The 27,836-nt window shown below is 38.2% G+C and overlaps 1 protein-coding gene across 3 annotated transcripts in view; it reads right to left on the bottom strand.

Annotated features, from left to right (window-relative positions):
• ARHGEF3 (Rho guanine nucleotide exchange factor 3) overlaps positions 1-27,836 on the bottom strand; it is a 107,173-nt gene that overhangs the window by 36,559 nt on the left and 42,778 nt on the right. For 2 of the 3 annotated variants that reach the window (XM_071439737.1, XM_071439738.1), the window contains one exon: positions 15,138-15,200. In XM_071439737.1, the coding sequence (XP_071295838.1) occupies positions 15,138-15,200 (63 nt within the window). Of the gene's footprint in view, positions 1-15,137; positions 15,201-24,733; positions 24,870-27,836 lie in introns of those variants that run through there. The other variant, XM_071439741.1, reaches the window with a different exon arrangement.

The following is a 27,836-nucleotide window of genomic DNA, read 5'->3' as shown; positions in this document are numbered from 1 at the left end:
ATCAAAAACCACTGCTGCTTGCTTTAATACTCTTTTATTGCTACAGAACATGGAGAGGTAAAAGAGGAAAGGCAAATGCCAATTAACAGAGACATGAGGGTGCCTCTGGCAGCCACTGGTACCATCTGGGTCTCAGTCTGCTGCTAAGCTTTACCTGAACAAGCAGTGAGAATAGTTATCTTACCTAATAAACAATAGCCTTTTCCATTTTTAGTCTTTTTTGTCTCAGAATTATTTTAAATATCCTGTCTAAAGCCATATGATTCATGTGGCTGCTCCAAGTAGTCTCAGCTGGAACCTCTCAGTTCACTGTATCAGCATTTCAACTACCAATTCAGCTGGAAAGCCAGGGTCAGGAATGTGTCAACTCCATGGATTCATTGACTCATGACAGGAATGTCATTTCTGTAACCTCTCTTCTTGATCAGCTCTTAGTGCTCAGCACAAGCCACCTTCCCATAGATGAGGCCAGATATTTAACTTCTGTATTTTAAAGAACAATCTTTGGAGGGGTATAGAGAAAAAAAAAATCCCCAGTTATTTTTGGAGCGTTTCCTTCCATTTATTTTTGTTGTTAAGTAACAACAGATTTTACATGCTTATTTTTGGGTTCTGCTTTAACTGCCCTGACTGAGTATTGCAAAGCATCAGCTGATTTCTTCACAAATGATCTGCCTAAACAAACCAGCACAAGTGACTTTTGTAACTTTACAGCTACATTACATCAATACCTACCAGAACCTAGGAGTGCCAGTGACTGCTGCTCACAGGGTAACTTGCACCCATTTGCAGCTGCACAGAGTTGCTGTTGATTCAGTTTTGCTGTACATGAGCATCAATTCAAGTCATTATTAATCCTATAAAGGAGAAAGAAGCCATTTAAGCTATTTTCAGGTGATGCCATTCCCAAGTCACAAGTGCAAGCTTGGCTGGCTCAACCTGCTTCCATAGCAGGAAAGGACAGCAATCTGAGAACAATAAAGGGTTCCTTCATTACCTGTTGCAATCCCCAAGGATAAGACCTACTTTTTCCATATAGAAGCTTCCACATGGAAGAGCTATAACATTTTAGCTTTTCTGATGATCCTTTAAGGGACAAAAGATATTAATGTTACCACTAACAATTTGTTCCTCCTTCCATTTCCTTTTTCTTTATGCAATGGGAAATTTCAATGCATTTTTTTGGAGTTACTTCTAAGAAGTAGAAGGTGATGCAAAGCAAAATGAAATCTGTCATAGCTTCATTACCAGTGTAGCTGTACCTACATATACCATAGCAACTGTTTCATAAAGGCTTTATCAACTCTCCCTTTCCCACTTACATATAGGTTTACTTTTTGGAATGACCTCACACATCAGGTTACAAGAAAAAAACCCAAATGCTGCTGAGTGCACCAATTCTTTGCTTCTTAAACTAAGGTCAATAAAAGGAGACTATAAGATGAGAGTTTTACCAGTAAATCCATCCAGCACTTACATATCTACAACTTTGTGGTCTGTTTAATGTTGAGAATTACTTTATAAGATGTCCTGATCTGTATCTCTCACTTGTAGAGGGTTTTTTAGCCTACTTAAGTGAACACCACAAAGAGGAAGTTATTTTTAAAGAGCACTAAGAAGTGACAAATGTGAGAAAATATATCCAGCAAGAGATACATTGTTGCTTAACTAATGGATGGAAAATGATTAATATGTTGACATTATGTATGTTTTCTGCTAATGTAAATAAAAACCACTAAAAGATGACAACAGTAAGAATCAGAGTATAGCTCTACTGTTGGTGCTGAAGAAATCACTTTGGGAAAAAGGCATCTCATTTGATGGGAGAGAACATTCATTCATATCATGCCATGTCATATCCCTAGACACAGGAAAGAAAAAGTCTCCCTGCCAGGGGAAAAACTATCTTAACTGCCTGAGGAGTTAGGGAAAAGCTGCCAGTCAGGCACCTAATCCTACCCATGGCCCAAGATTCCTCTTAGAAAAATCACTGAATTTAAAAATACAAAGCAGAGGAATGATGAAAAAGGCAACAAATGCGCAACAAATACTAGCTGTCTCTGACCAGGTAGTGTATTTTGGAACTTCTGTAAATTACATTTGGAAAGCCTGTGTGCAGAATAGTTCAAGTGAGAATTTAATACAGATGCTGGCTAGAAAGTATTCTCAGAGATCAGTACATTTAGCTGTGCTCTAAGGGGTCTTATCATTTTGGGGTTTGGGGTTTTTCTTTTCCTTCTTACTCTATGACAGAAGACCATTGCATTGACTTCATGCTGTAAACTGATTTTAACAAATTTGTACCAAAGTACTTCCTGGCACTGCTTTTACTTTGCTTACTCCACAGCTATGCAACCTGCATCAAGACTGTCTCAACCACAGCAGGTCCTGAAATTCTGCATCCAGACCAAGCTCAATTACATCATAAATCAATACAAGAATAGTAGTTTCCATTTCAGTAACATTTCCATATTCCTTTAGGTTTAATGAATAAATTTTCTTAGTACCACTAAGGAAAATTAAGCTCATCAGCATTTCACAACCACAAAACCAAGCCAGAGAACATGTAAGTGATAGATGAAGTTCATGAGAAATATGTTCTGTAACCACAAACAGACTTTTAACTTCAGGCAATGTCAAACCCACCTCCACATCACTTCCTTGGCCAATTCCACATAGATATGGGCAGCAAGTTCATTATCATAAGTGTTAAAAACTTCATGTGAGCAAAAAGGGCATAAAAAGCTGCTTATTCAGACAAGAGGTTAAAAAAGCAAAAATGTCTTCAAACATCAAAACACTCAAACTGCTTGAATTCAGAGCACATTTCATACAGAGTGCAGGAAGTCAGTATGCTATTCTAAGTGATGGTACAAAAGAAAAAAAAGCCACAAAAGAAGCACAGCAAACATGCTGTAAGCAAGAAGCACCAGAATATAAAACAAAGACTCTCCCAGAAACAACACAATGCATACAATGAATAACAGAATGTAAACAACACATCCCAACACAACAATGCTTTTACAACTCTCAGCTTTATGCCTCAAAGTTGACTCATTTGTCTTAATTAAGAAGCAACTATGGAGCTTTCATAAAAGAGGTAAGAAACACTTCATCCAACTACTCTGTACTACCTATAAATACTTTCAGAACTTTAATTATGGTTAATTAGTAAATAGTATTAGAAAAACTTGTGTAGCATCTCCAAGAATTCTTTTGCTCTCATGACAAACCCACTGGACACAGTTTGCCTCTTGCAAAGTCTCATCCTGTTCCCATCCTATAACATAGACATCCCTGACCACCTCTGGATCCAACAATAGATGGAAATTAGACAAAAAATACCTGATTTAGAAGATGAAACATCTGATACATAGGTATCTATAAGCAATAAATAAGACCCTATGCCTATTCAAACTATGTTAATATTTTCACACAATCTGGGTTCCTACTCCTTAGATGAAATCAATAGTTTCTGGAAGTCATTTCATTAATTTCACAGGAAGAAGGAATTTACTGCCAGCTTCTCCCCCTCCAGCTAAGGGCTTGCATTTGTTTTGTTCATTATTGAATTCTGGAAGTGTACAATTAGTTTAATTTCTTTTGAAAGGTTTTCACTTAGCTTTGCAGAAGAGTAACTGTTCTGACAAGAACACAAAAGACCTTGACCAAGTTTTCTATTTAAGCCTCAACTATCCTACCCTGCCACTGCCTGTCTCCTAATTGAAAGCTACAACAGAGCAGTGAGACCCCTTGAAAGATGGAGGATTCCTTAAAGGCCCAATAACACATAACCAATTTTTACATTTCAGTGAAGAACTTACCTCAAACACTGAAAAGGAAAACCACAGAATCAGAACTTGGGCCTTAAGCAGGTGAACTGTAATTCCAGCAGTCCTCTGGGCACTCTCTGTAATTACCAGGGTCCCTACACAGCCACCAGCTACACCAGCAGGAGCACATTCTTGTGTTATGTAAAATGGATTATTGAAACCTTTAATAATCAGTTGTTTATCTGCAGGACTGTAAAACTAAATGGTCATATATAGAAAATTTATTTCAGTAAGAGGCAGCTGATACAGGACAAACCTAATATTCACAACAGCACTATAATGCTTTGTTTTACCTTATCAAGTAGATAAGCCACTCAGGCTGTCGATGCCTCACCAACTAAGTGCCCTGAATATATTAAGATCAAGTTTGTTTTAAAGACAAGGATGACAAATTTACATTTCTTTACAAACATGATTCAGTACAGTAAGGTAATTTGGAAAGGAAAGATCTCAAATTATAAGTTTTAAGAGGAAATACACAAAAATTCATTAAGTGTTTTTAATCAACATGCTAAAGAAAAGCCAGATGAGTGGACTGTTGCTGTCCTCTGAATTACATTGTTAGAAAATCAAATCAAAAGTCAATTTCATTCTCACAGTGAGTTAAAATTGAGTAGAACCATTAAGCACACAGTAACAGATATTTAAATATATTAAGTTACCTACAGTAAGATTTGGAAATTAAATGCTTCAGCACCTTTGACAATTCTATGCAGATGAATGCATTCATCACTACCTAAGCATCTTTAGAAAAACCTGGCATAAAATTCTAAGCAATGCAAAGGAATACCTCTGGCAGCTAAACTGCCTGCATTCCAGGAAGGAGAGCTTTAAAAGATTGTGGTTTTGTTTCCAATTCTATCAAATGTTCACTAAAGAAGCCAGTTGACTGAGATAAATCAAGTGTATCCCTCCTCCATTAAGGGATTAAGCTCTTAGAAGCAAACAAACCTCAAAGGGCAACCTCTACCACAAGTACAAAGCAAATATATACAGTTTAAATAATGTATTTTACGTACAAAAATAGTAGATGAAAGTCTGAACATTGCCCAAGACAAAGTCAAATCCTTTCAGTATTGAAAGGTTTCTTCGAGAACAGTGGTGAAAAATATCAGCTAGATTGTAATAAACATTGCCTTAAGAATTACAGATCAATTTAAAAATAGACCTTTTAATCCAACTAATGGCTGATATCACAGATCAGACAGAAGAGAATACAGTGGAAGTAAATCAAAAATCCTCTACTACAGCGGCCGATTTACATTTTATCCTGCAAATGCAGAACTGTGTGAATGAACCTTGCAGGTTTACAGCAAATTTTTTCATTTTTTGCTGATTCATTTTTGTAGTCGTTTAAATGAAGAAGTTTGAATAAGTGTAAATATCTCATAAGTTACTACTAGAGATGTTCTGTCCTCATCCAGGTGGGATGACTTCACAAAATACTATTGTTCAGTCTTCTGTATGTTAGTGGGTGTATCTCAACCACCAAGAGTATTACTCTGCAAGTTTTAGTTCTCCTTTTTTTGCAGTTCTGTTCATCAGCAGCAGAGGTGACATGCTAATATACTGTTGACAAACACATTCATACACTTGGAAAAAATAACATTATGGTTTTCTGTAAAATGCTCTAGCAGCATTTAGAAACACTTAAGCTTCTGCTTGCTGAGGGCTTTCCCCTCATGGGGAAAGCATGGAAAGGGCACAGGGTGGAGGTGCACAACAGAGCCAGCAGCTGTAAGCAGACACCCTTCAGCTGTCCTGATTACAGAGTTACAGTGATAACAGAATGATAGAAAAAACAATAAAAATTTCCCTAAGAGATAAGAGGACCTAAAAGCTACAAAATGAATTGAAAAATCACTGCTATGCAGAGATCATTTTCTAGGATTATTGTGGCATTACCACAGCATTCTAAGATTACCCCAGAGAAAAGTATGAAACTTTTATGACAAATCCTGTTACACTTGTCTGTTGTAAGATTCAGTTGCTTGTGTGTCCCTACACTGCCCTGCACTGGAGAGGGGCATTGGGATGGGCCCTTCCCAGTGCAGGCACAGCACTGGCACTGCAGAACACTCCCCCAGGAACTTCTGTGCTTTGGTATCAAAGCACGTCAGGAAAACAAACACACATTTGTTGCATTTTTCAGATAAGGATCTGATCAAGAGAGAAGTCCAATGAGCCACTGAAGGGGACACAGAAAACTTAATGCTTGTGAGGGAATAAAAACAAGCCAAATAGATCATGTAACCACAAATATGAGTGAAACTTCTTATCTCCTTTTAAAAAAAAACTACTTTCACCAGCTAAAATTAGGAAGTACCTACTAGAAAATGTTTAACAGTAAGCTTTTCTTTGTTTTCCTTGTTGCTAAGCTCTTGCTGAAGAAGTTATTTGATAATGACTTTCCTCCTAAGATGCAGCTTGTTTTAAAAAAACACAAGCCTAGTATAAGAAGTTTCTTCAAAAGATGGAAGCAGATGTTATCTATTATTTAATGAAAATCACCTCAACATATTGATAAAATTACTTTAGCTTCAAATTAGCTGAAACAAAAACACCTCCTCTGACCTACCTAAGGAAAAGGCATCATCTGAAAGAACTGGTTATCTGTAGGCCATGGCTACAGTAAAAAGTACCATATAGGATCCCCTGCCCCTACTGTTCAGGGGATTTTATACTGATCTGAATGCTTACATGTGGTGTAAGGTAGTGCCTTCAACTGGTTTGGGACTGGGAAACCTTGTTAACAATAGACAGAGAAGCTCTAAGCTGGATTGCCTGCAGGAGTAGTAGAGGCTTCTAAAAAAAGACCATGCAAAACTATCTGTACTGAATAATTTCATTATCATCTAATTCAACCACCAGGAGAGGGATGGGACAATGCCCTTACAAGGGCTGTCCTAATGCTATGATGTAGCATTATACACCAGAGGCATCCTGGTGTATTTAAGTATTTATGTCCTTCTGTACCAACTTTATTTCCTGTCATGGTTGGTCACTTCTAGAGGCACAGCCAAAATGTAGCTGGCATTGCAAAACTGTAGGGACTTGAACTATACAGCCATGCTAATTCAATGAATCCTGACTTGGCTTCCACTCCAGAATTCAGTAAGCACTGGACTATATCAAGCTCTCCCAGTGGATGAATTTGAGGATGAATGGGCCATCCTTTCCTTCTTCCATAGAGTATAGGCAGACTGCTTCAGTCAAAAGTTGAACATAACTTGAAAAACCTCAACCCTTTGGCTCCAGGCCACACACAGCACATTGCTTATGTGGTGCCTTCATTTTTTTTACAAATTATGTCTGCACAGTCCATATTATAAATTCAATATAAAATACAGTTACCAATAATGATGTACAAAACTTAATTTTAGAAAATGTATGGCATTATATGTTATTTATCTCTATAGAACTAATATCAGGGTTTATTTTGACCTCTAAATAAACCAAATTACTGTAACTCATTACTTGATTGAATTTCATTACGAAAACCTGCCCTGCAAGCTTTCATCAAACCAACCACTACACACATTGCTTAATACATTTCCAACTTCATAGCTGCCAATAACATCTGGCTAATTTCAGTTCACAAATGCTCCCAATTTGCCATGTGGAAAATAAGCAAATATCAAGCCTGTCTCTGTAACCCAAAAGTAATTCAAACTGAATTCAAACTTCAGTTGCCATTTTCTGTTATGTAAAATATCATAAATTACACTGTTATTGCTATACAAAACAATTCTTTGAAATAGAACACAGACTTATATACACCACTTTTGACTGAATCAGAAATATAAACTGTGTTACATGCAAATACTACAAGAATTACAAAATCTTCATATTTCTGAAGATAAAGTTATCTTCCATCTCATGTATTTTTCACGGAGGTAATTTGCTGCTATTGAGAGCTAAGTCCACAGACTGAGTGGATGTTTTTGATGAAACCTTAGCTGCTTTTCTTCTCTTTTATCAGTATAGCCAAGGGAAGAAAAAATTGACACCCCACCTAAGAATTGGTATAACCTGTTTCCAGATTTTTATCAGAAGCCTTCCACAGTTCCCAAGACTTTATCATAATCTAATATTTGATCAACAACTAAACCCCATGGCCAAAGTATAAGGGATAGCTTTGCAGTGTCTGAAAATCATCAGGTTTGGGGTTTTACCACATTTTTCTTGCTCCACAGTGATACACATTTCAATTTCAGAACAGTAAAACTGAGCATGCCTCATCAGGAAAAAAAAAAAATTGAAGAAAAATAATTCTCTAGGAACCAACAAGTTCCCCAACAAAACTTCCCCACCAAGTCCCCCAACAAAACCTTTCTATGGCTTCACTTCCCCCTCAGAGACTGCAAAATACCAAGAACTGTATAAATAAAGAATTTCAAAGGAAAGGAAACTCTACATACAACAAACTGATGATGTTGTATAAAGCCTTGCACATTCATTTAAATAGGAGCAGAGAAATACATGCCAGCAAGTCCCAATAAGATAGTGCTATATTTTGAGTTAAACCATTAAAAAAGTTAGTTTTAATATACTTCATACTTCATTTAAGCTATCTGTAGACCAGCCTTAATTTCTAGAAACAGGGTGAAAACATACAAGAGATACATTTTCTTACTCAATTCCCAAGTACGTTTCAAGAATGTTTGGTGTGTGTTTCCAAAGGTTTGGCATATTGGTACAGGCAGATTGGCACTGAAGATGTTCATCACATATTTGTGGTCTTCACCAAAATAATCCTTGAGATGTAATGGAACTATTAACCAAATTCTGACAAATTGTTCACATAAATAAAGAGTAATTGTATAACTACACAGGAACTCTGAGATCATCCTAGAATGCAGAGGGGGAAAAATGCAGCCTGACCAGCAATTTACACATTTTTCCAATAGAGCATTGTAGGCCTTCTCTAATGAGAAATAGCAAGAGAATAACAAAACAGAGCCTTAAGATACAGAACATTACTCCAAATAATGCCAGCAGCAGAGGGTGCAGTCTATGACAATGATATGAGGGATTAATAATGGATTAAGAGTAGTCACTGTATAATGAAGTCTGAATCCACATAAGCACTGACCACCCTGCTGCATAGCAATATTCAAAGGTTATGAATAATTCCAACATATTGTATACATCTTACTGGGCAAGCTGAAGACCTTTTATACTATGAACATGCAACAGACCACAGTTTAGAGAAATAAAAGACCCAGATACAATATATATTTTAATTATCTTGACTCTGATAAGCTGATGTGGAAGTAATCTTCTCTAAGCTTATAAAGCTAGCTTGCCATACCTTAGCAATCAAATATAATTGAATTTATAATTAAGTTTAATTAGGTCAAATAATGTTTCAGCTGTATCGACTATTAAATACATAATAAATGATCACTTTGCACTAAAAGCAATCAAAATTAATGAACTCTGGCCTAGTGTATGCAAATGTAGCTGAAGTCTGGGTAGATTTTCGTTTGTATTTTATACTGGGACAAATTTTAATAACTTGCAAGTAGACAGATGAGCAATAAGACATTTCCAGTTCACTCAGTGATAAGTGACTATTTGGCAGAGCTTAATTTTCAGAAATGATAACTGTTCCATAGAGAACAAAAATAAATAGCTCTTCTGAAATTTTACCTTTACATGTCTAGTTCATCATGTATTTGTTGTATGTTCCTTCTCAAAATAACAACAACAGCAACTTTCATGAGTTTACAACAAATCTGCACACAATCAATTGCAGAGGAGGACTGCACACTGTTGTCCTCATTCTTTTTCTGGATTGAATTTTGCTCAAGTATAATTTTATTCTGAAAAGCCCAACTTTTGTAATGGGTTTTACCAGCTTTTTGTTCTGGAAATCTCCTGAGTTACTTACGATTTTACAGAGCTCAGACATATGAGGCACACAGTATCATCACCATTACAAGATTACAGTTATGCAGTTACCCCCTTACAACAGCCTTTAAAAATGCAGTGCTGTTAAGTACCTTGCTGAGTGCTCTGTGCAGTAATCTCCAGATAACAGTGTTCACCACCACTTTGCTCAGTGGGATGCATTAACTCTATTTAATAGCTATGGAATACAAGAAAGAACCAGCTGCCTGTGCCTGAGGAAGGAGCACAGCCCTGCAGGGCTGCACCAGGCTCAGGACAAGGTTGCACTGAATGAAGAACCACGTTTCAAAGCCGGGTTATGAGGAAAGAACAAAATTCACAGCAGCAACAAGGAGCAAAAGCACAGACAGAAATAATCCAGTAGCTGCTCAGAATTTAACTAAGGAGAGAATGTCTGCAACAGGAGAAATATAGAGCAGGGCTCACTGAGGTGTTTTAAATACAAAAAAATACTTTGCCCTCTCTGATCATTAAAGCTGTCTCAGTTTACATGCCCCAATTCCCCAGCCTTTAAAGAGACAGCAATAAAATCTGAAGTTTATGTAAGCCAGGTTAATCACATAAAGTCTGTAAATCATTATGCATACACAGATCAAGAAGCTATCACCATTCTAAGGGCACAAGCATGAACCATCACTGGCTGAGTTAGCTGGACAGACTCAAGTCCATTGACTGAGTTAAGCCTCCCAGTGGAGGCCAACATGGACAAAGCCATGTCAGATATGGCTTTGGGCACACCTCCCTTTAAATAAACTCCTGACTGTTGTGGCCCTGTCCATTCATGCACTCAGCCCTCACAGTCTGCTGGCCACATCTGTCACAAGTTATCACACACTATTTGACATTGAGGAGATTTGCAAATCCACTTATTTAAGCTGGCAATAAAATGAGCCAAGTCCAACCAGTCAGTTTAATAAGCCAGTTTATCAACTCCTGAAGCATCAATGCCAGTCCAGATCACTAAACAAATACAAAGATCATTTAACGTGCTTAGGTTACCAGTCCTTGTCCTGAGTCAGCAAAGCTCCAAGCAGTGTTTCCTGTGAAAGGAAATTATGTCAGTATGACTTATTCCCTTGGAAAAGACAGGTATGTCTGGCAATGGTCAGACATAGAAAAAAAAAAATTTAGATCTATTTTTGTAAAAGGACTGTAGACACATGATGTAATTGGCAGGAGACCTATATGGATGTTGCTTTCCAAGGTATGAAGTAATCCAGTCATTAAATAGTTAATAGCCTCTTTCTTTGCCATCCCCACTGTCTCCTGAACAAAGGTGGCCACCAGATACATTTACACAAACTGCAATGTCAGACAGTAAGGATGGCCAGATCTTTCCACTGCCAAGCACAAAAACGAGGTCCATCCTTGAGGTGATGCTGTGAAACCAGCACAGAGGGAATGCACCACCAGCTTTTCACATCAGCAGCTCAGGGAGCTGAGACCTGAGCAGACCAGGAGTCATGCAAACCAGACAGTGTGCTGCACAGGAGAGCCTAATATACTGATTTGTTATATACACACAATCTTTAATAAAAAATAACCAATTTATTATTTGTAAAAATTTAATCATCTATCATTATCCCACTGAAAATCTGAGTACGTAATAGGGAACACATGCATTCAAATTTTCATATTCTTAGGCCTGGAAAATAAATGCATTCACTGAAGATAGAAACAATTTGGCAGATCTTTTCAGGGTACATTTTGTCAGGGCATAAGAGAGTTGCTAGACAAAAGAACCTGAACATTTAATTATTTACATCACACTATAATCCTAAGATTCCAATTAAGCATAGAGCCCTCATTAAGTAATTTCAAAAGTGTCATTGCTTGGAAGAAAGGAAGGTATTGCATTGGGCTAAGCAAAGTCTCCTGAGAATGGCCATGACAGGCTAAGGATGATCTCAGGCCAGCACCATTTCCCCAGCAATAGTGAAAAAAAGCTGTGCATGTGAAAGCAGAGTAAACACCTGGTGACAGACACACAGTCTGCTCTCCCAGACTCAGAAATATGCAGCTTCAAGGGCTTCCTCAGATGGATGGCTTCACTCAGTCTAACAGCTCTTGGCAGTTTTTTCTTCCATGAATTTACCCTATTTGTTTTTTGAACTCCTGCAAAACCTCTGGTATCCACAACACCCTGTGCCAGCATTGTGCCACTGTGTGGCAGGTGAAATGGCATCACTTTTGCTTTGCTAAGAACCTACAAACAGCTTTATTTTGTGCCCTTAGTCCCAAGAGAAGAAATAACCTTACACAGACCATTTCTCATGGAACTAATCACGTGCCAATTTGTTCCCAGGATATTTGATTTCAGTTTACATAAATTCCAGTATATTTGACTGTTTTTTAAACAGAAACTGTTCCAAACTTTTAATTATTCTAGACACTTCTTCTCACCCCTTTCTTCAGCCCCCCTTTCCATTTTTGGGAATTAGTTACTCTGTACATGAGGCAACAGAGAAAGGAAAAGTGACCTTGCATAACACCACCACAGCTGGTTTCTGTGAGGTATGAACTGATTCTTTTTGACATTTTCCTTCTTTTTGAAATTTCCCATCACAAACATGAGAACAAAAGACAGCCAACTCTCTGCCTCATAACAGAAATCTTGAATTACCTATAATGTAAGCTATGGCTCCCCAAAATGAAAACCCAAAACACAAAAAGACACATCTCTACTCAATATAAATAACATTTAAGCACACACAGAGAACAAAATGCTTCCACAGCTACGTATTCAGCCATGGACTGCCAGATCCTAGCCATCCCTTAGGTGCCACAGCATTCCACAGTGCAATTAGAAGACCCCTCCAATGTTTTCCAAAACCTCAATACACTTGGTATTCAGTCTAGCTGCATTCTCAGCACTGTCTTTATCATTAATCATAGAAAAATATGATGTGAAAGGAAAAATAAAAGTTCATTTGCTGTGTCTAGGAGGCTCACAAAGGTGATAGTCCTTCTTTACTTGGGGGGATGATAATCTAATGGGCAGGAACACAAGTCATGAGAAAATGTGAACTCTTCCTGCCCAACTTGTTTTAATGTCAACAGCACCTGGTTTTGATGGGCACACTTGAACCATTACCTGAAGCTAAAAACCTGAGGGTGTTGTTCTAAATTCACATGCCAGGCTCATTTCTTAACCAAAGGCACCTACACCCTCTCCAAGTCAGCATCTTGACAGTTTAAGTCTCCCTAAGTTAAGAGGCAAACTGGCCCTAACAGCAAATGCTGTCAGAGGGGAGGGCACAGGCACATCTGGTGCAGTGTGAGGCCTTCCACCTCAGCAAGAGGCTGAACAGGAACCTGCAGAACTGCAATGGGCAGGAGTTCAGGGCAAAGTAAGCTCAGAGACACAAGAGACAGTACAGCCTGTACAGCACAAATCAATCAGCACTTCCTGGGAACAGAAAAAAGGGGTGACCAGCTTGAAGTTATCTCAAGCAGAAAAAGATAAATCAACTCATGTTTACATAGATTGTACATTTAAATAAACTGATCATTCTTCAAGATGCAATGCATACCCTTTATATCCTCATGGGATATTCCCCACCCTCGTGACCTGAGTGACTCTGAAGCACTGTAAGGAAAGATTCAAACTTCTTCATCCATTCATTTCTCACCCCTATTTTCTAACACAGACTCCAGCATGCATTTACATTGAAACCGTGAAATTCTGGCTTGATGACAGTGGCAAGAGTTTTCTTAACAGCTCTTCACACATTTTATTGACAAGATCCCTCTAAAGTAGGGATTTACAAATCTTTTAATGAAAGTCCAAATTCAATTATTAGTTATTTTCTTATTACTCACTGTCTTGCAGATCAACATTTAGTGAATTACTTTATCTCTTCTCAGATTCATGTTTGTTTTGGCAATAATAATGGTTACACAGAAAAGCAATACCAAGAAAATAATATTTTATAAATTTTAAGTGGTATTTAATAACTGCAAAAGAAGGACATTGCTATTATTATTGCTGTATCTATTGCTCATCAGAAAACCACAAACCTCACTCTGCTCAGTGCTCTGTCTGTATTTCCATGGAGCAAACTCAGAGCTAAGATCACATTAGATCACCCTCCTCCAGGAATTCTATTAGCAGAAATTATCCCCTTCAAGCAGAATTGAAATCTTTAGCTATTAGCCAAAGGAGAAGCTATATTTATCCAAGTATTTCTACAGCAGTGTAACAGATTCTACACAAGGAAATTTTACCTTATCTTACCTTAATTGTCCTAATCACCCAAGAATAAAATACACACTTTTCCCAGAAACATAATAGTAAAACCCAGCATTTTCCATTTTTAGAGTTAAGCATCTAAAATTATCAATTTGTCCAAAATAATAATAAATAGTCAACAATTTCCAATTTTCCCTGAAGAATAACAATTCCTTTCAAACTCCTTTAAAGGAATAACAATTCCTTTGAAGTTGGGCCCAATGTCAGGTCTGATGGGATGAACTAACACTGAAGTATTAGCTCACAGACAAGGTCAGGCTACTGTGAGTTTATGATTTCCAGAATAGTGCTGGATTCTACCCAGCTCACTTGAAGTGTCTGCAAGACTTTGTGTTTGTCTGCAGCCATCCAGGCAAGGTGAGCCCTTAAATGTAATTAATGCTTCAAAGAACAGGTATGCTTCAAACCAAAATTAACATCTGATCATTAAAGAAACCACAGTACTAAAGCACTGTTGAGTCTCTATTTTTTCCATTACTTTTTCTGTCTGTACTATGTGAGAGGTCTACAGAAAAGGAAAACTGGTTCAACAGCTGACTCTAAACAGAACACTGCAAATATTGATGAAAACGCTGAACAGAAGGAATGGCAAATTTTCCTACCTCTATATCAGTTCCATGGATTTGAAACTCTATCTTCAAGTGTACCTTTATGTCACAAGTTTACAGGAAAAACAACACACATTACTGTTTACTGCATAATTACCCTCATTAATACTTTGATTCAACACACACATAATCAACAGAAAGAGTTTGGTTCTTACAGCTTGCATTAACCACCACTGACAACTGAAATGGAATTTCTCATTCACCCATTCAACAGTATAAAAGGTCTATATTTAAATCCTGCATTCACAAAGCCCTTTTATCATGTTAATTATTTACTAATAAGAGATTCAATGTTTTACAATAAAGTATCATTATGACATCATTTTTCTTTTAAAGGTTTAATACAGAAAATGAGAGAGGTAATATAACAAACTTTTTTCATAACAAGCAGAAGAAGTTATTCATGCTGTGTATGAAAACAGCACAGCTGAGAAGATGGAACAGGCTTATTTCAGAATACTCCTAACAGCCATATTTTAGTTTCAGGGGGTAGAGAGGCAGAGCAAAAGAGAAAATTAAATTACTCACACTTGTATCCAGGCTGCAGATACTGATTGTATCTTCATCTTGAGTACTCTGTTTCCGTTTTTTCTATAAAGCAAAATGAAAAGAAAGCTCAGGTTTGATGAACAGTAGCAACTGCCTTTGGTTTGATCCCAAGACAAGTATACATCATGATGTCATACACATAAATATATGCATATATATATTTAACTTACTCTCATTATCATTATAATCACCATGTATGTGAATATAAACTCTCTTTGCACGAGTTAAAAAGCTATCTATTAGCACATAGTGAATTAAATGCCGTTCCTTTTCTGCTCAGATAAGTTCACTTCAATTAAGAAATTTACTTCTAATTAAAAGCATAAGTAATTATTCCATGTTGGAAACTGTACTTTGGCACTTGAACTTTTGTAACTAATAAGACTGTTAGGAAGAGAAATTCATATTTTGTGCTGAAAGCCTAAACATAAGATTTTCAAGGGCTACCTTCAGCAATCAAGCCCTATCCACAGACAGTCAATATAAAAGGTGAAATGTGCTGCAGGAATCACATGAGTGTATGTTAGGGTTTCACTCTCCAGTCAGTGATTGCATTCTGTTCCATATTCAGGTTTTGGGTTTGCAAATGGCAAGCCCTCCCTCGTGTCATTTCACAGGTTCACCACAAGATTAATCTTCATGCACTTCAAATAAGTGTGAAATGTCATTTAACAGAGCTCTGCATTGTCTACCAGGCCAGGAAGCTTCAGGAAACAAGAGGAATCACAGAATACATGCATGGCTCTTATTTATCCAGCTGTGTTGTCTTCCAGTGTCAACCAGAGATAAGCAGTAACACATAATTATAGCTGGGATTTAGTTTCCAGTCTACAGAAGTCAAAGATGAGCAATTTAGAGACCAAACACCCCAGACAGATGCCCTACAGAGTTCATAGCTTATGGGATCTCCAAAGCTCAGCTAAAAGGTAGAAGCTGCACACAATGAAGGTATTGCTTATTAAAAAAAAAAAAAAAAAAATTGCATCCCCCCCATCCCCAGTGTCCATGACCCCCGCAAGGTCAAGCATAAGGTTTCTGAGAACTGTTTCTTTGATGAGAAAAGATAAGGAATATATATCACAAAATCCACAAGTTTTGATTTCATACTCTTTTAAAACTAAACCCTTGGTGTTGAAATCTTTTATGTTTACTCACTGATTTTCAGCAGATATTTGACTCATTTAAATACAATTTTGCCTTTTTTTCAGAAAATAACTTCTGATACTTTTTTTTAAACAATAATTTCAAAGTCAGCAACAGCTGTGTTTTAACACCATTATTATCCAGAAACTGGACCATGAGTTCTGTCACCACATTGCACAGTCAGAGGCGTTTTATGAAAGTAATTCTTCACCCTCAGACTAAGCACAATCCAACCCCTATTACTGCTACAGTATGGATTATCAGCAACAAGTTAAAGCACTGGCTATAACAGAAATTTCTGGACCAGAACACACTGAGCTATGAACTGAGCTGTTTACTTATCCTCTATCAGTCTTTTGTAAGGTTTTTTTTCTCCCCACAGGATAAAGTAATCTGAATTACTATTCTAGTGCTAGCAAATGTGAATTCATTGTGAAAAACACAAATCAGGGATGAGATCTGTCAGATCAGTACTTTGCCCAGAGAGTAACATCTCCTAAGATTCTCATTGCAGACTAGAACATGTTGCAGACTGCTCTTCAAGCCTAATTAGAATTCTGGGGACCCCAATACATGCATCATTCATTTGTACTCCAGAAATCATGTCTTGATTCTACTTAAGTCTACACCGAGTCTTTACTTCACAAAAAGAAACTATAAAACTGAAAAGTGCCAACCCTCCAAACAGTGGACACAGATTAAGTAAAAATGAAAAGCATTTGGATTTGGAATACAGCTTTGTACAAGAGAAGGATAAATTAAAATTGTGCATGGACCTGGTGGACCTGAGTCTACACTAACTGATGCTTTCAGTGCATGGATGGACAGGATGCAACTGCATCCACACACAGCAAATGGGCAGCTCCTTTGTTAAACAACCAACTATGAGATCCTTACTGCAGACACATGGTTACAAATTAACACAGAAGGTGGCACTTCCAACACTGGCCAGCTCTAAGGAAAGTGGACTGAGACTATAAATTACATAATATGAAGTAATAGGCAAGGCTACAGGATTAAAGTGAACCTGAATGAGGCAGGAGATGGTTTTACTGCAGAGGGAAGGTTACACAACAGCTATGTGTGGGCTCTAAGTGCTGTGGGTCCAAAACACACGGGAGCCATGGCCAAAGCAGTGGCCATGAGGACAAGCATCCAAGGCTATTCAGGTAATGTACAGCAGGAGTGGAGTCAGCAGGAACTAAAATACTCATATCTTATTTAAAGGCAACCTTTTTGGTTATATAGTTAACATCAATATACTCCTGAGTTGATACAAATCAGTATCAACTGTGATATACAGACCAAAAGCAATAAAAAGATAAAAGTAAAGTGTAGGAAAAGCAATTACATTTTAAGTAAGTCTGGGGCAGCCTCCACAAAATAGATCTCTTGCTCTACCCCGTACTTCACTGTGTTAATCAAAGGATCATTCCTCACTTTATTTTAGATCTTCTACTTACTGAAAAGTACTACACACTTCATATAAAAGCTACTGAATATGAAATGTTATCTGGAAGTTTGCAAATATTATACTCATTATGTTCTTTGTGAGCCTCAGTGGTTATTCAACACCAGTCATTTCAAATAGAAATTGTTAAATATTAACCACTGCAGCAAGATTAATGATTTCATATTTCTGAGAGTTTCAAGAGCTATTATCATTGTATAAGTGGGGGCAGAACTCCATGGCAAAAAAAATGCAATAATTGAGCTAGCAGACCATAGATAAATTTCTTTGCCCATAATAAGTGGATTAGAAGCAAAGATTGCAGTGGATATTGTGCAGGGAGCATAAGGTGCTCATTAAATTAATCCCTGCTCTTTGTGAAGATCTTTTCCCCAAAGGGGTTACAAGTCCTGTCTCAGCTGTCATAGCACAATGCAACTGACCCCTGAATCTGCCTGTCCCACAGAATCACCCCTTGATTCTTGCTCTCCATTTTCTGTTTTACCTCACTTGGCACCTGGAGCAACACAAGCCCTCCCCAAAGCCCAGCCCGGTGTAGCAGCCTCTGGCAGAGGCCAGGGCTGGTGAGGAAGCACAGCAGGGTCCAGCAGGGCAGGCTCAGTCCCCACTCCAGCCCTGCTCCCCCACCATCCCCAGCACACTCTGCCCTGAGTGTCCCCTGCAGCAGTGTGTGACACTGACCACAGTGGAAACCTGTGGAAACCTGGAAACCCCACACTGGGCTATGAGCAAAGGGCCAATGCCATCTGACCACAGAGCATCTCTTCATTACAATTTGTATGTACATGAACCAGACTAAATTGAAAAATATTATGATGCTTTTGCTTTGCTGGGAAAACAGGAAAGCTTGCCACACTTGGATAACTTTCTCTTGCACAGTATTTAGATGCCTTAAAATGGGTACATACCTGCATGAAAACAGTAGCAAGTACATGCTCTGATGAGAAATGTGTCTGTGTTTTCTTACTGACCACAAAGGTGCATCCTCTGCATCTGAACACAAACCTCTGGGCTGCAAAAGCTTTTTCTATCATAATTTTGAATCCTAATGTTTGTGATAGTGTTTCCCAAAAGGCTGTGCCTACATCCACAGTTACACAGACACGACTTCCTGGCCTTAGCACAGCAGGAAGAGTTGCTTTCCATAATTATCTCACAGGAGATGAGAAGGTAAGATATCCAATTATATATGAAAGTATTGATTTCATTAATGGAATTAGAGCAATAAGACATTATTCCTTATTCTTATAAGGAAGGCTGGATTAACATAGTCTCCATCACAGGCTTTTAATTATCAATACCACAGATTTATACTTGACCACCTGGGAGATGAAATGCAAAGATGCACAAAAATAGCTTGACAAAACCCATCCTGTGATGGGGAAGGAAATGCTTTTCAGGAGAGCTGCTGACTTTTGTTAAATCATCTCTCCATTCTAGATGCTTAGAAATGGGTCTGCACACAGACTGGTATCCAAATAAATAACAGTTCAAGATCATGTATTTGCATAGGCACATCATACCCTTAGACCTTCTTCGTCAGACAGACTCATTTCAAAAACAAACACTAAAAAACTTTAAGCCTTTTTTCGTACCAAAATCCATTCTAATGAAACAGACTTTTCCCATGTCCCCAAAACAAAAAGTCCAAAAACAGAAAAATTAGAAACTATTCAATTAGCCTGTATTTCAGATTGTTTTCATATGAAAATGTTTTCTAAAACAGCTTTTCCAGAACATACACCTGAACACACCTCAATACTGTTAACTGGAGGAAGTAACTTTTTAAATAACAGATTTATGATTTAAATAAATGTTAATAAGTAGAATTGCATATATACACACACCTACACACACACACATAAAAATATATACATATTTTATGTATACATACAGATAACAAGTGTACATACATATGTATACATTTGCAATAATACAGAAAAGGGAAACCATTTAGCTAACAATGTTTGATATCATTTTTACTGCTGAGAAGAAGGGAGGAAGGGATTCACTACTCAGGGCTTTATGTTCCTCTCTTGCTTATGGCACACTTTTATCAGGGACAATATCAGTATCAGACTAAATTAAAAGACAAAACTACCCAAAGACAAACAATTTGAAGAGATCAGGTAGAGCAAAGATAAAATCAAAAGGGATTAATGTAGAAGGATGGGAAAAAACTGATCAAAGACTTAATAAAAAGTCAAACATCACAGGCCAGGTTTAAGCCACACTCCAAAGGGTGGATTATGTCTGCATGAAAAGCAGCATTATTACATTATTGTTTTTCTTTTAATTTTAGAAAGCAATCACTGAGCCAGCTGAGAACCCCTCTACATCTACAAGGAACCTTCCCACCCAAAGCCTGATGTTGGCTTTATACCCTAGGAATCACAGCTGGTGTTGAAGCAGCTCAGAGTAAGGCAGGAGCACATTGCTTTAGAGAAAGACATCAAATCACAACAATAATCTGACTTGCATGTGAATTTCTAGTCACATTTTTATCATAAATTTTATATAACTAATTTTTAAATCCATTTAGCCTATAAATTCTCTTGATGTGAAATTACCTTTTATCAGCAACATCCACATGTGTATACTCAAATATAGATGTGCACTCCTAAGCACCCTTCTAATTCTTAAATCTCTAACATGCCCAGAAGCTGCTAAGTTCAAAAGAATATTCAGACACTACAATTCTCATTCTTTTTTCTTTGTAGCTTGTCAGTGCATCAACACCCATCCAACCAACACATGGATCTTGCTTCAAAAATCCCTGAAAAGTACCACTTGCTATGAACATATTTATTCTTTTAATGACTCCAAAAACTCCAGCTGCTCTTGCTTCTGTGTTACAAGATCTGTTTCAAATCACATTCGAATAACTCAAAATTATCAAGCTCCCAATTAGTTACACCACAGAGTATGGAGGACTCAGTGAGGACAGAGTCCAGTGATGAGGCACAAATAGTACAAAACAGATGTCAAGAGGAATGCAAAAAGGGAGGTAGGGTGAAAAGAGAAAACTACAAACTGGATGCTTCAATGTTTCAATGCTCCTAGCTAATTTTAAATGTTTCCAAAAGTTTAACAGATGACACAGCCATCAAACAGAAAAATTAAAACATTTCAGTTTAGTCTTCCTAATACAAGAGGAAAATCAGCCTAAAAGCCAGCATTTTTCTTTCCTGGTGTTATTACTCAGTTAATGAAATATACCTTGGATCCAGCTTAATTACTAAGCAAGAGATTAATAACCTTCTGTTAAGGTTAGTTGAATGATCACTAATTTAACATTTCCTGCTACAGGTGATGGGCTATAATCCCACCAAGCAGAGTTCAGAAGAGAACCAGAAGAGACAGCAGTGGTGTTGCACTACCCAGCTTCAAGCCAGAATGATAATGAAAAAAAGAGTAAACCTCACATGGGATTAGACACTTTCCATCATATCACACTCCTGCTGCACTGGCATTAAAGCATGTAAAATGAAATAAAGGCAGAGAAGACACACACACAAAAAAACCACCCAAAAAACAATAACAAAAAGAAACAAAAAACAAAAACAAAACCAACCCAAACAAATTAAAAAACAAAAACAAAAAAACAAAAAACCTTGAGCCTGGCTGATATAATGCACAGACCTAGAAGGTCTTTATAGCAGGAGAATGTGACCTATTAATGACACAAACAGCTCAGTGTGCAATCCCAACAAGAAATATCTGCATTTCCTGTTGATTACAGGGCTTGGTTACAAGACAGCCAATTTCAGTTTCACAATAAAGTGACATTTCATTCTCTAGAGTTTAAGCCCTTTCAGAAAGAGATGGATCTTCTACCACCTTTAAAGGTCAGCACTCTTGGCCTTCACCACAGCCTGTCACCCACCTTCATGCCAACACCTGTGAGCCTCCCTGCTCATCTCCCTGTTCTGTGGCTGTGCCACTGACAAGAGTTTGAGGGACGAGGAGACAAAAACATCATAAAACAGTTTTCCCAGAGCATGGTACCTTTTTTAGCTGAATAATGTGTCATATATGCTTTTTGAGACCAAAATCTCAGAATAGTGATTTCAAACACAAAATTATTTGAAGTCCAGAACTTGCTACCCTGCATTTCAGTATCACAGTCCTTTATGTTGTATTGGCAAAAGGAACTTGCAATCAGAAATTCTTCAGTGTTATAATAAAACTGGTTTCCATGTATATTTCCAGGGCCCTCTCCTGTTTGGAATACCAGAGACATTCCAGGTTTCATTTTCTCAAGAGTGACATAAAATCCTTAACATGATTGCTTTTAAAGAGAAATGGCCAGAGATGACCTGACTGCAGAGTCTGCACTGAGACTGGCCACAGCGTGGACAGACCAGCTCCCCACCCTGCACACGTTCAGCTGGCAGGAGCTCTGGATACCAGTGTTAGGAACAGGACTTGCTTGTTCCTGATATTCCAAAGAAAACAAACAAATGAAAAAACAGACTCTGCTCTGTTAGAGCACAGCAAAAACTGCAATGGAGCTGAGGTCATCTGTGCCACTGATGACTTTCACACTTTTCAAGCACTTCCAGGAGCCATCAGATCTCTGCTGGCCAAGAAGGCAGCTCCTTGGCAGCCTCCCCTCGGCACAGCCAGCAGCTCTGCTTCTGCACTGCTTGTTGTGATGGATTGGAGATTTTCCGGTCAATGTAATGCAAAAGGAACACTGAAGTGAACAATGAAATGAAAGTTATATTCAATGTGTTTAACATCAACAACAGGAAATGGGTGTGCATGTACGGGATGCTGTAAGGACAAGGATTAGCACAGCTTTGTTTGAGGACTGGTATTTACTTTGTCTTTATTTAACCTTCTTCCTTCCCCTTTTTGGAAGACAGGGGAGAGGACCAGTAACTGGAATCTAGAACAGTTAAATACACTGACACTTCTGCAAACTTTACAGGAAAGTCCAGACCAAATTCAGCTAAATAAGTCACATTTATTTCTTCTGCACAGGAGGTCTTGATTGCATGAGAATCCTTTCTCAGCCAAAATCTGAACACTCCTACATAAATTAGGCTTCTAATTAACACAATCAATTTCTAATGATTTTAAACTCACCAAGTATATAAATAAAAAATAAGATGCAATGTGAAAGAGTCCATACACTATTTAGATTCAGCTTCTGTTCTTCTTTCAAAGACTTTTCAGCTGGGATCTGTCAGATCCAGTTCTGTGTGTCTCCAAGTAACACAACCAGTCAGCATGCAAACATCCCTGGATTCCTTAGTCTTCGGCAAGCTGAGGTGATGAATTTGCAGCTCCTGGCCTTGTATGTTTGTGCTGAGGGAGTTTAGCATAGGATTGGTTGTAAAAGCAAGAATAATCAAAGTTGGGGTGTTTTAATGATCTAACTCTATCCTTAAAGGTTTTGTGCACTTGCAGGGCATACAGGCTCTTGAACATCAAGTCACAGAATCCCATAGGCTGGAAAGTCCCTCTAAGATCACCAAGTCCAACCATTAACTCAGCACTGTCAAGCTACCCCTAACTCACTTCCCTCAGTGCCACAACTACATGGCTTTTAAACACCTCCAGGAATGGTGATTCCACCGCTGACCTAGGCAGCCCATTCCGGTGCTTGACAGTGCTTTTAGTGAAGAAATTTTCCTTAATATCCAATCTAAACCTTCCCAGGTGCAACTTGAGGCTGATTCCTCTTGTCCTGACACTTGTTACACCTGGGAGAAGACACTGACCCCCACGTGGCTACACCTTCCTATCAGGTGTTGTAGAGCCATAAGGTTTCCATGTCCCTAACTTGCCTTGCACTACAGGCCCCTGCCTTGATCATACATTTCTGAGAACTTCAAAGTATAGTTTTAGTCAACATATACACAAATATTTTGAATTAGCTTGGATTCCTAAATGAGAGGATTTTTTAAGTTTTCCAAGAACAGATGGTGTAAACTGGGGCTGGAGCTGCAAAATCTGAGATCACATCTGTTCACTGGTGTCCTGAATGGGCTACTCTTATTCAACCTATTAACAGTCCAAAAATCAAAGCTCAACACAAATCATTAAGAACAAACAAGCACTAAATGCAAACCACTGCAACATGTAAGACAGGAAAGTTTTTATACAGCAGTTTGAAATTACAGATTTTAATTCTATACTTTGTTCTACTCTTGATGAACATGACAATCAGGAAGCATTTATCCCCAAAATATCTAACCTGAATCTCCCTTGCCATGAAAAAAGCCCATTTCTTCCCATGCTGCACTTGGCAAAAACAGAGAACTAGTGCCCACTTTGCAATTGTTTACACACACTCAGATGAGCCTATACTCACATCTTATATCATCTTGTTTTTCTATACACAAGATGCACTGAATATTTTAAACCTCCCTCAAAGGCTGTATTTTCTACAGTTATTATCAACCTTGCTACTTTACTGTCCACATCTCTTCAAACTGCAGTGTTCACAACAGCATCCAGTTTTCCAGGTGCTACCACATCCACAGGCTACAGAGCAGAATCAGCCTGCAGTGTAAGTACAGTGTAAGTAGGATGTATCACCACTTTCACTTTGACAATGGAGACAATAATGCATCTTGCTATAAAGATTCCTCTTGAAGCCCTAGCCTCAGCTAAAATTCACATTTTCAGGCTAGGAGACTGAGGCAGAGATGTTTACATGTTTACATGACAGATAAGCAGAAGAAAAGACCTAAACCCATCACCCTGTAGCAACAAACAATGAATACAGAGAGAAAAATAAACCGTCCTCCACCCCATTGGGAATAGCAAAATGTTACCTCAACCTTTCGCACATTTCTTTCCTTACACAAGGAAACATTCCTGCCAAGCAACACTTTGGTTTAATCAATACCCAGTCTTAAATCCTGGCATGCTTGGAAGGAGTATCTGTGCAATTCCAACTTACACACAAACAATAAAAAGTCCCACGACCCCGATTCACGCTTACCTGATGATGCACAAATAAGCAGCACCACACCATGAGTTATTTTGTATTGTACTCAGATTTTAGCAGCTTTCTCAATTTCCAGTGTGACAGTGGAAAGCCTTTGCTACAAAGGAGTCCCTCTGTCTGTCCCTCAGTTTTGGGCAGGAACTCCTCCCCATGCAGCCTCAGTTTGCTCTCGCTTCCTGTCATGCAGTGCACTGCAAGTCTCAGAAGCTGATCTGCATTGCTGTGTCTATCTCTGTCGTGGTTTTTCTCTCACATGCTGGTTCATAATAATATTTTAAACAGACAAAAGTGTTTTACAAAGAGCCAATAAATGAACAGCAGTGGTATGGTGAAGGTAAAGATATCACTAACAGGTTTCTAAAATAACAGGTACATGTTTGGGAACTCTGAGCCTCAGTAACTGAAACAATCCACCTCCACCTGTGCAATTCTTACACAGCAGCAACGGCCTTAAACTCAAGGGAAGACAACTGTGTCCAAATGCAGATGTCTCAGCACACAAAACAGCTGGTAGATACTGGGCAGAACTTGTAATTATTTATTTTACAAAATTTTTTTAGCATTTGAGAAGTTATGGGATGTGTTTAGGAGAATTTCTTAAATTAACAGAGGCGTAATGGTAAAAATTAAGAACAGATTGTTTTAGAATCAGCCTAGAATAAAGGAGCAAAGATAAGAATGACAAAGCACCCCAATTTTGTGTGTAAGGATAAGTGCAGACTTTGATTTTATCCCTGGAAATTCAATATAATTAGAAAGAATTACACCTCGTTCTTGATCTGCCCCTATCCTGTTTAGTCTTCTGTGACTTGCTCAGATCTACAAACACAGAGCTGGTTTTGCTATTAGCAGAATTCTGCATTCTTCCAGTGGGCAAGAATGTAAAAAAAAAAAAATAATTTGGGTAGCAAGATAACAGCAATTCAAACTTCATCTTTAAAGAAAACAAGTCCTTAGTGAGCTGGTGCAATCTTTCTTCAAAATAAAAAATTTCTGCTGAGCTTGGAGGAAGAAGGTAAAAGGTGAAACTGATACCAGTGAGCAACCAGTTCCTTTGAGAAGAGGACCCATGGCATCTCTGCAGACAGAAAACACTAACTGAAAGATCTTTCAGAAAGCAGACATTTTAGGCCAAGACTTAACAATTACTGAAGTACATCACTCTTGGTGAATGCTATTGGGCTGTCTCCTCCACCCAAAAGTGAGGAAAAACCCAACCTAGCCACCTTCTTTTCAGACCCTGCCAGCAGAACACAGTATACTTCTCCAAGGAAATACATATAAACTCTGTATATAAGCCTACAATATTTTTCTAGTATTATTTAGTCTCTATTAATTTAGATTAAAGTTATTTCTTAAATAATCTTTTATCCCATACAGGAAACCCTAATCCTCTGCTTTCAGAATTTGGTAACATCTGACCTAGAATCAAATAAAGGAGTGCAATTTTTTCAAGTGTTATGCTATCCATAGCTCTTTAATTGCACCAAAGATGAAGATAGGCAGGCAGGCATTTCTCCATCAGATTTCCTGGTAACACTTGGATTTCTGTATTTCACAACACATAAAGACTTGAACTGGCTGTGCTTCTTTCTATTTGCACCTGCACTACTCCTTAGGCTGCCTATAACCACCTGCCTCAACATCCACCAGAATTTAAGAAGCCTAAAGGCAGATACCACAGATTTCAGCTTTATGTCACGGTTTCTCTCATCAATCTAATAAACAACATTTAAAGCCTTCTGACCCCCTGCCTGTATCAATCAACACAAATTAATGGGAAGGCAAAACCTGCTTTCTAAGGTCTGAGGGAAGAAAATATTCTTTTCTGTGTTTTTTCCCTGTAGTTGCACAAGAATCACCTCCAAGGTACTCTGCATTTTGTTGACAGCAGCATCAAGGGCGTACACCTGAAAGAAAGTGCATCTTGAACTTACTTATATTGTAGACAGCCACACAAGTACCAAGGAAGGAAATACAAGATACCTTGTCTAGATTCCAGACAGCAACTTCAGCCAAAGAATGGGCTCCAGAAATCAGAACTGACAAACCCTAAATATTGAAATACATGAAAGCTGCTCCTTTGGTCCCTGTGCAGTTACAGCAGTTCTGCCTAGTCCAACAAAACATGAAATGAAACAAGGCAGCACCATGAGCACAGGATCAAATAAACAGCCAAAAAATCCACAAAGCTGCATAAAGGGAATTAAATATTGCTGTAACTATAGTTTTCAAGAACAAAGGATGAACACCAGCTATTCTTTTTTCTTTTTTTTTTTTTTTAATTAAAACAAATAAATCTGACAACACTGTTTTACAAAGTTTTCTGCCTTAGTATTCTCACTTGTAAAATGCCCACAGCACTGTGGTGGCATAAGGCTGAAACCTGTCAAATGTCTGTAACCAGCAGCACATGACAAGTCTTTATTCACACAGCACACAGACAGTTTCCAGCTGCTGTGTCAAAAACACAGCAAAATGCAAGCAAAGCTACCCTAAGCAGGTCCACTGTTGCTTTCTTCTCCAGAATTCTTAAAATTACAGATATTACAAATAGGAAAAGAAATACGTAAAATCCTAATTCCAGGGCAGTATCCTACTGCTGCAACCAGGATTTCTACTGCACAAAGGGGAACACACACATCTCAAGTGCTGTGAGGTTTGACCTGGCTCTTTCCAAGGGCTAGCAGAGACACTCACTGGTAGCAAATTCCCTGCAAGACATCCAAATTTGCCCATCCCATCTCCCATAGTACTAACCACTGAGTTTGTAGTTTCTCATGTATTCTCTCAGAGATAAAGATCTGGGGAACGCTCAGATAATGCTTCCCAGAACGGGAAAAAGATTGCCATGATGTGTTAATGACATTTAGAAAAGAATAATTTTTATTTTTTCTGAGAATTTTTTTTTCTTTTTGTAGTAGTCCAGAACTAAGTGCCACAATAAACTGCACCAGCCACTGCCCAACTGAGGACCCTCAGGAAGCACTGCAGCTCTCTCCCATCTCCTCCCAGTATCCTTGCAGTCAGGACATGCAATCTAATCTCCTTAGGATCAGCACAAGTGCCCTCTTTCCATGACCTTTGCACAAGGCTA

The sequence above is a fragment of the Agelaius tricolor genome, unplaced genomic scaffold (genome assembly GCF_023055355.1).
Source record: "Agelaius tricolor isolate 1412-34295 unplaced genomic scaffold, bAgeTri1.0.p SCAF_14, whole genome shotgun sequence".
Lineage (NCBI taxonomy): Eukaryota > Metazoa > Chordata > Aves > Passeriformes > Icteridae > Agelaius > Agelaius tricolor.
The sequence above is the reverse complement of the archived record's forward strand: the minus strand, read 5'-3'. Positions and strand labels throughout refer to the sequence as shown.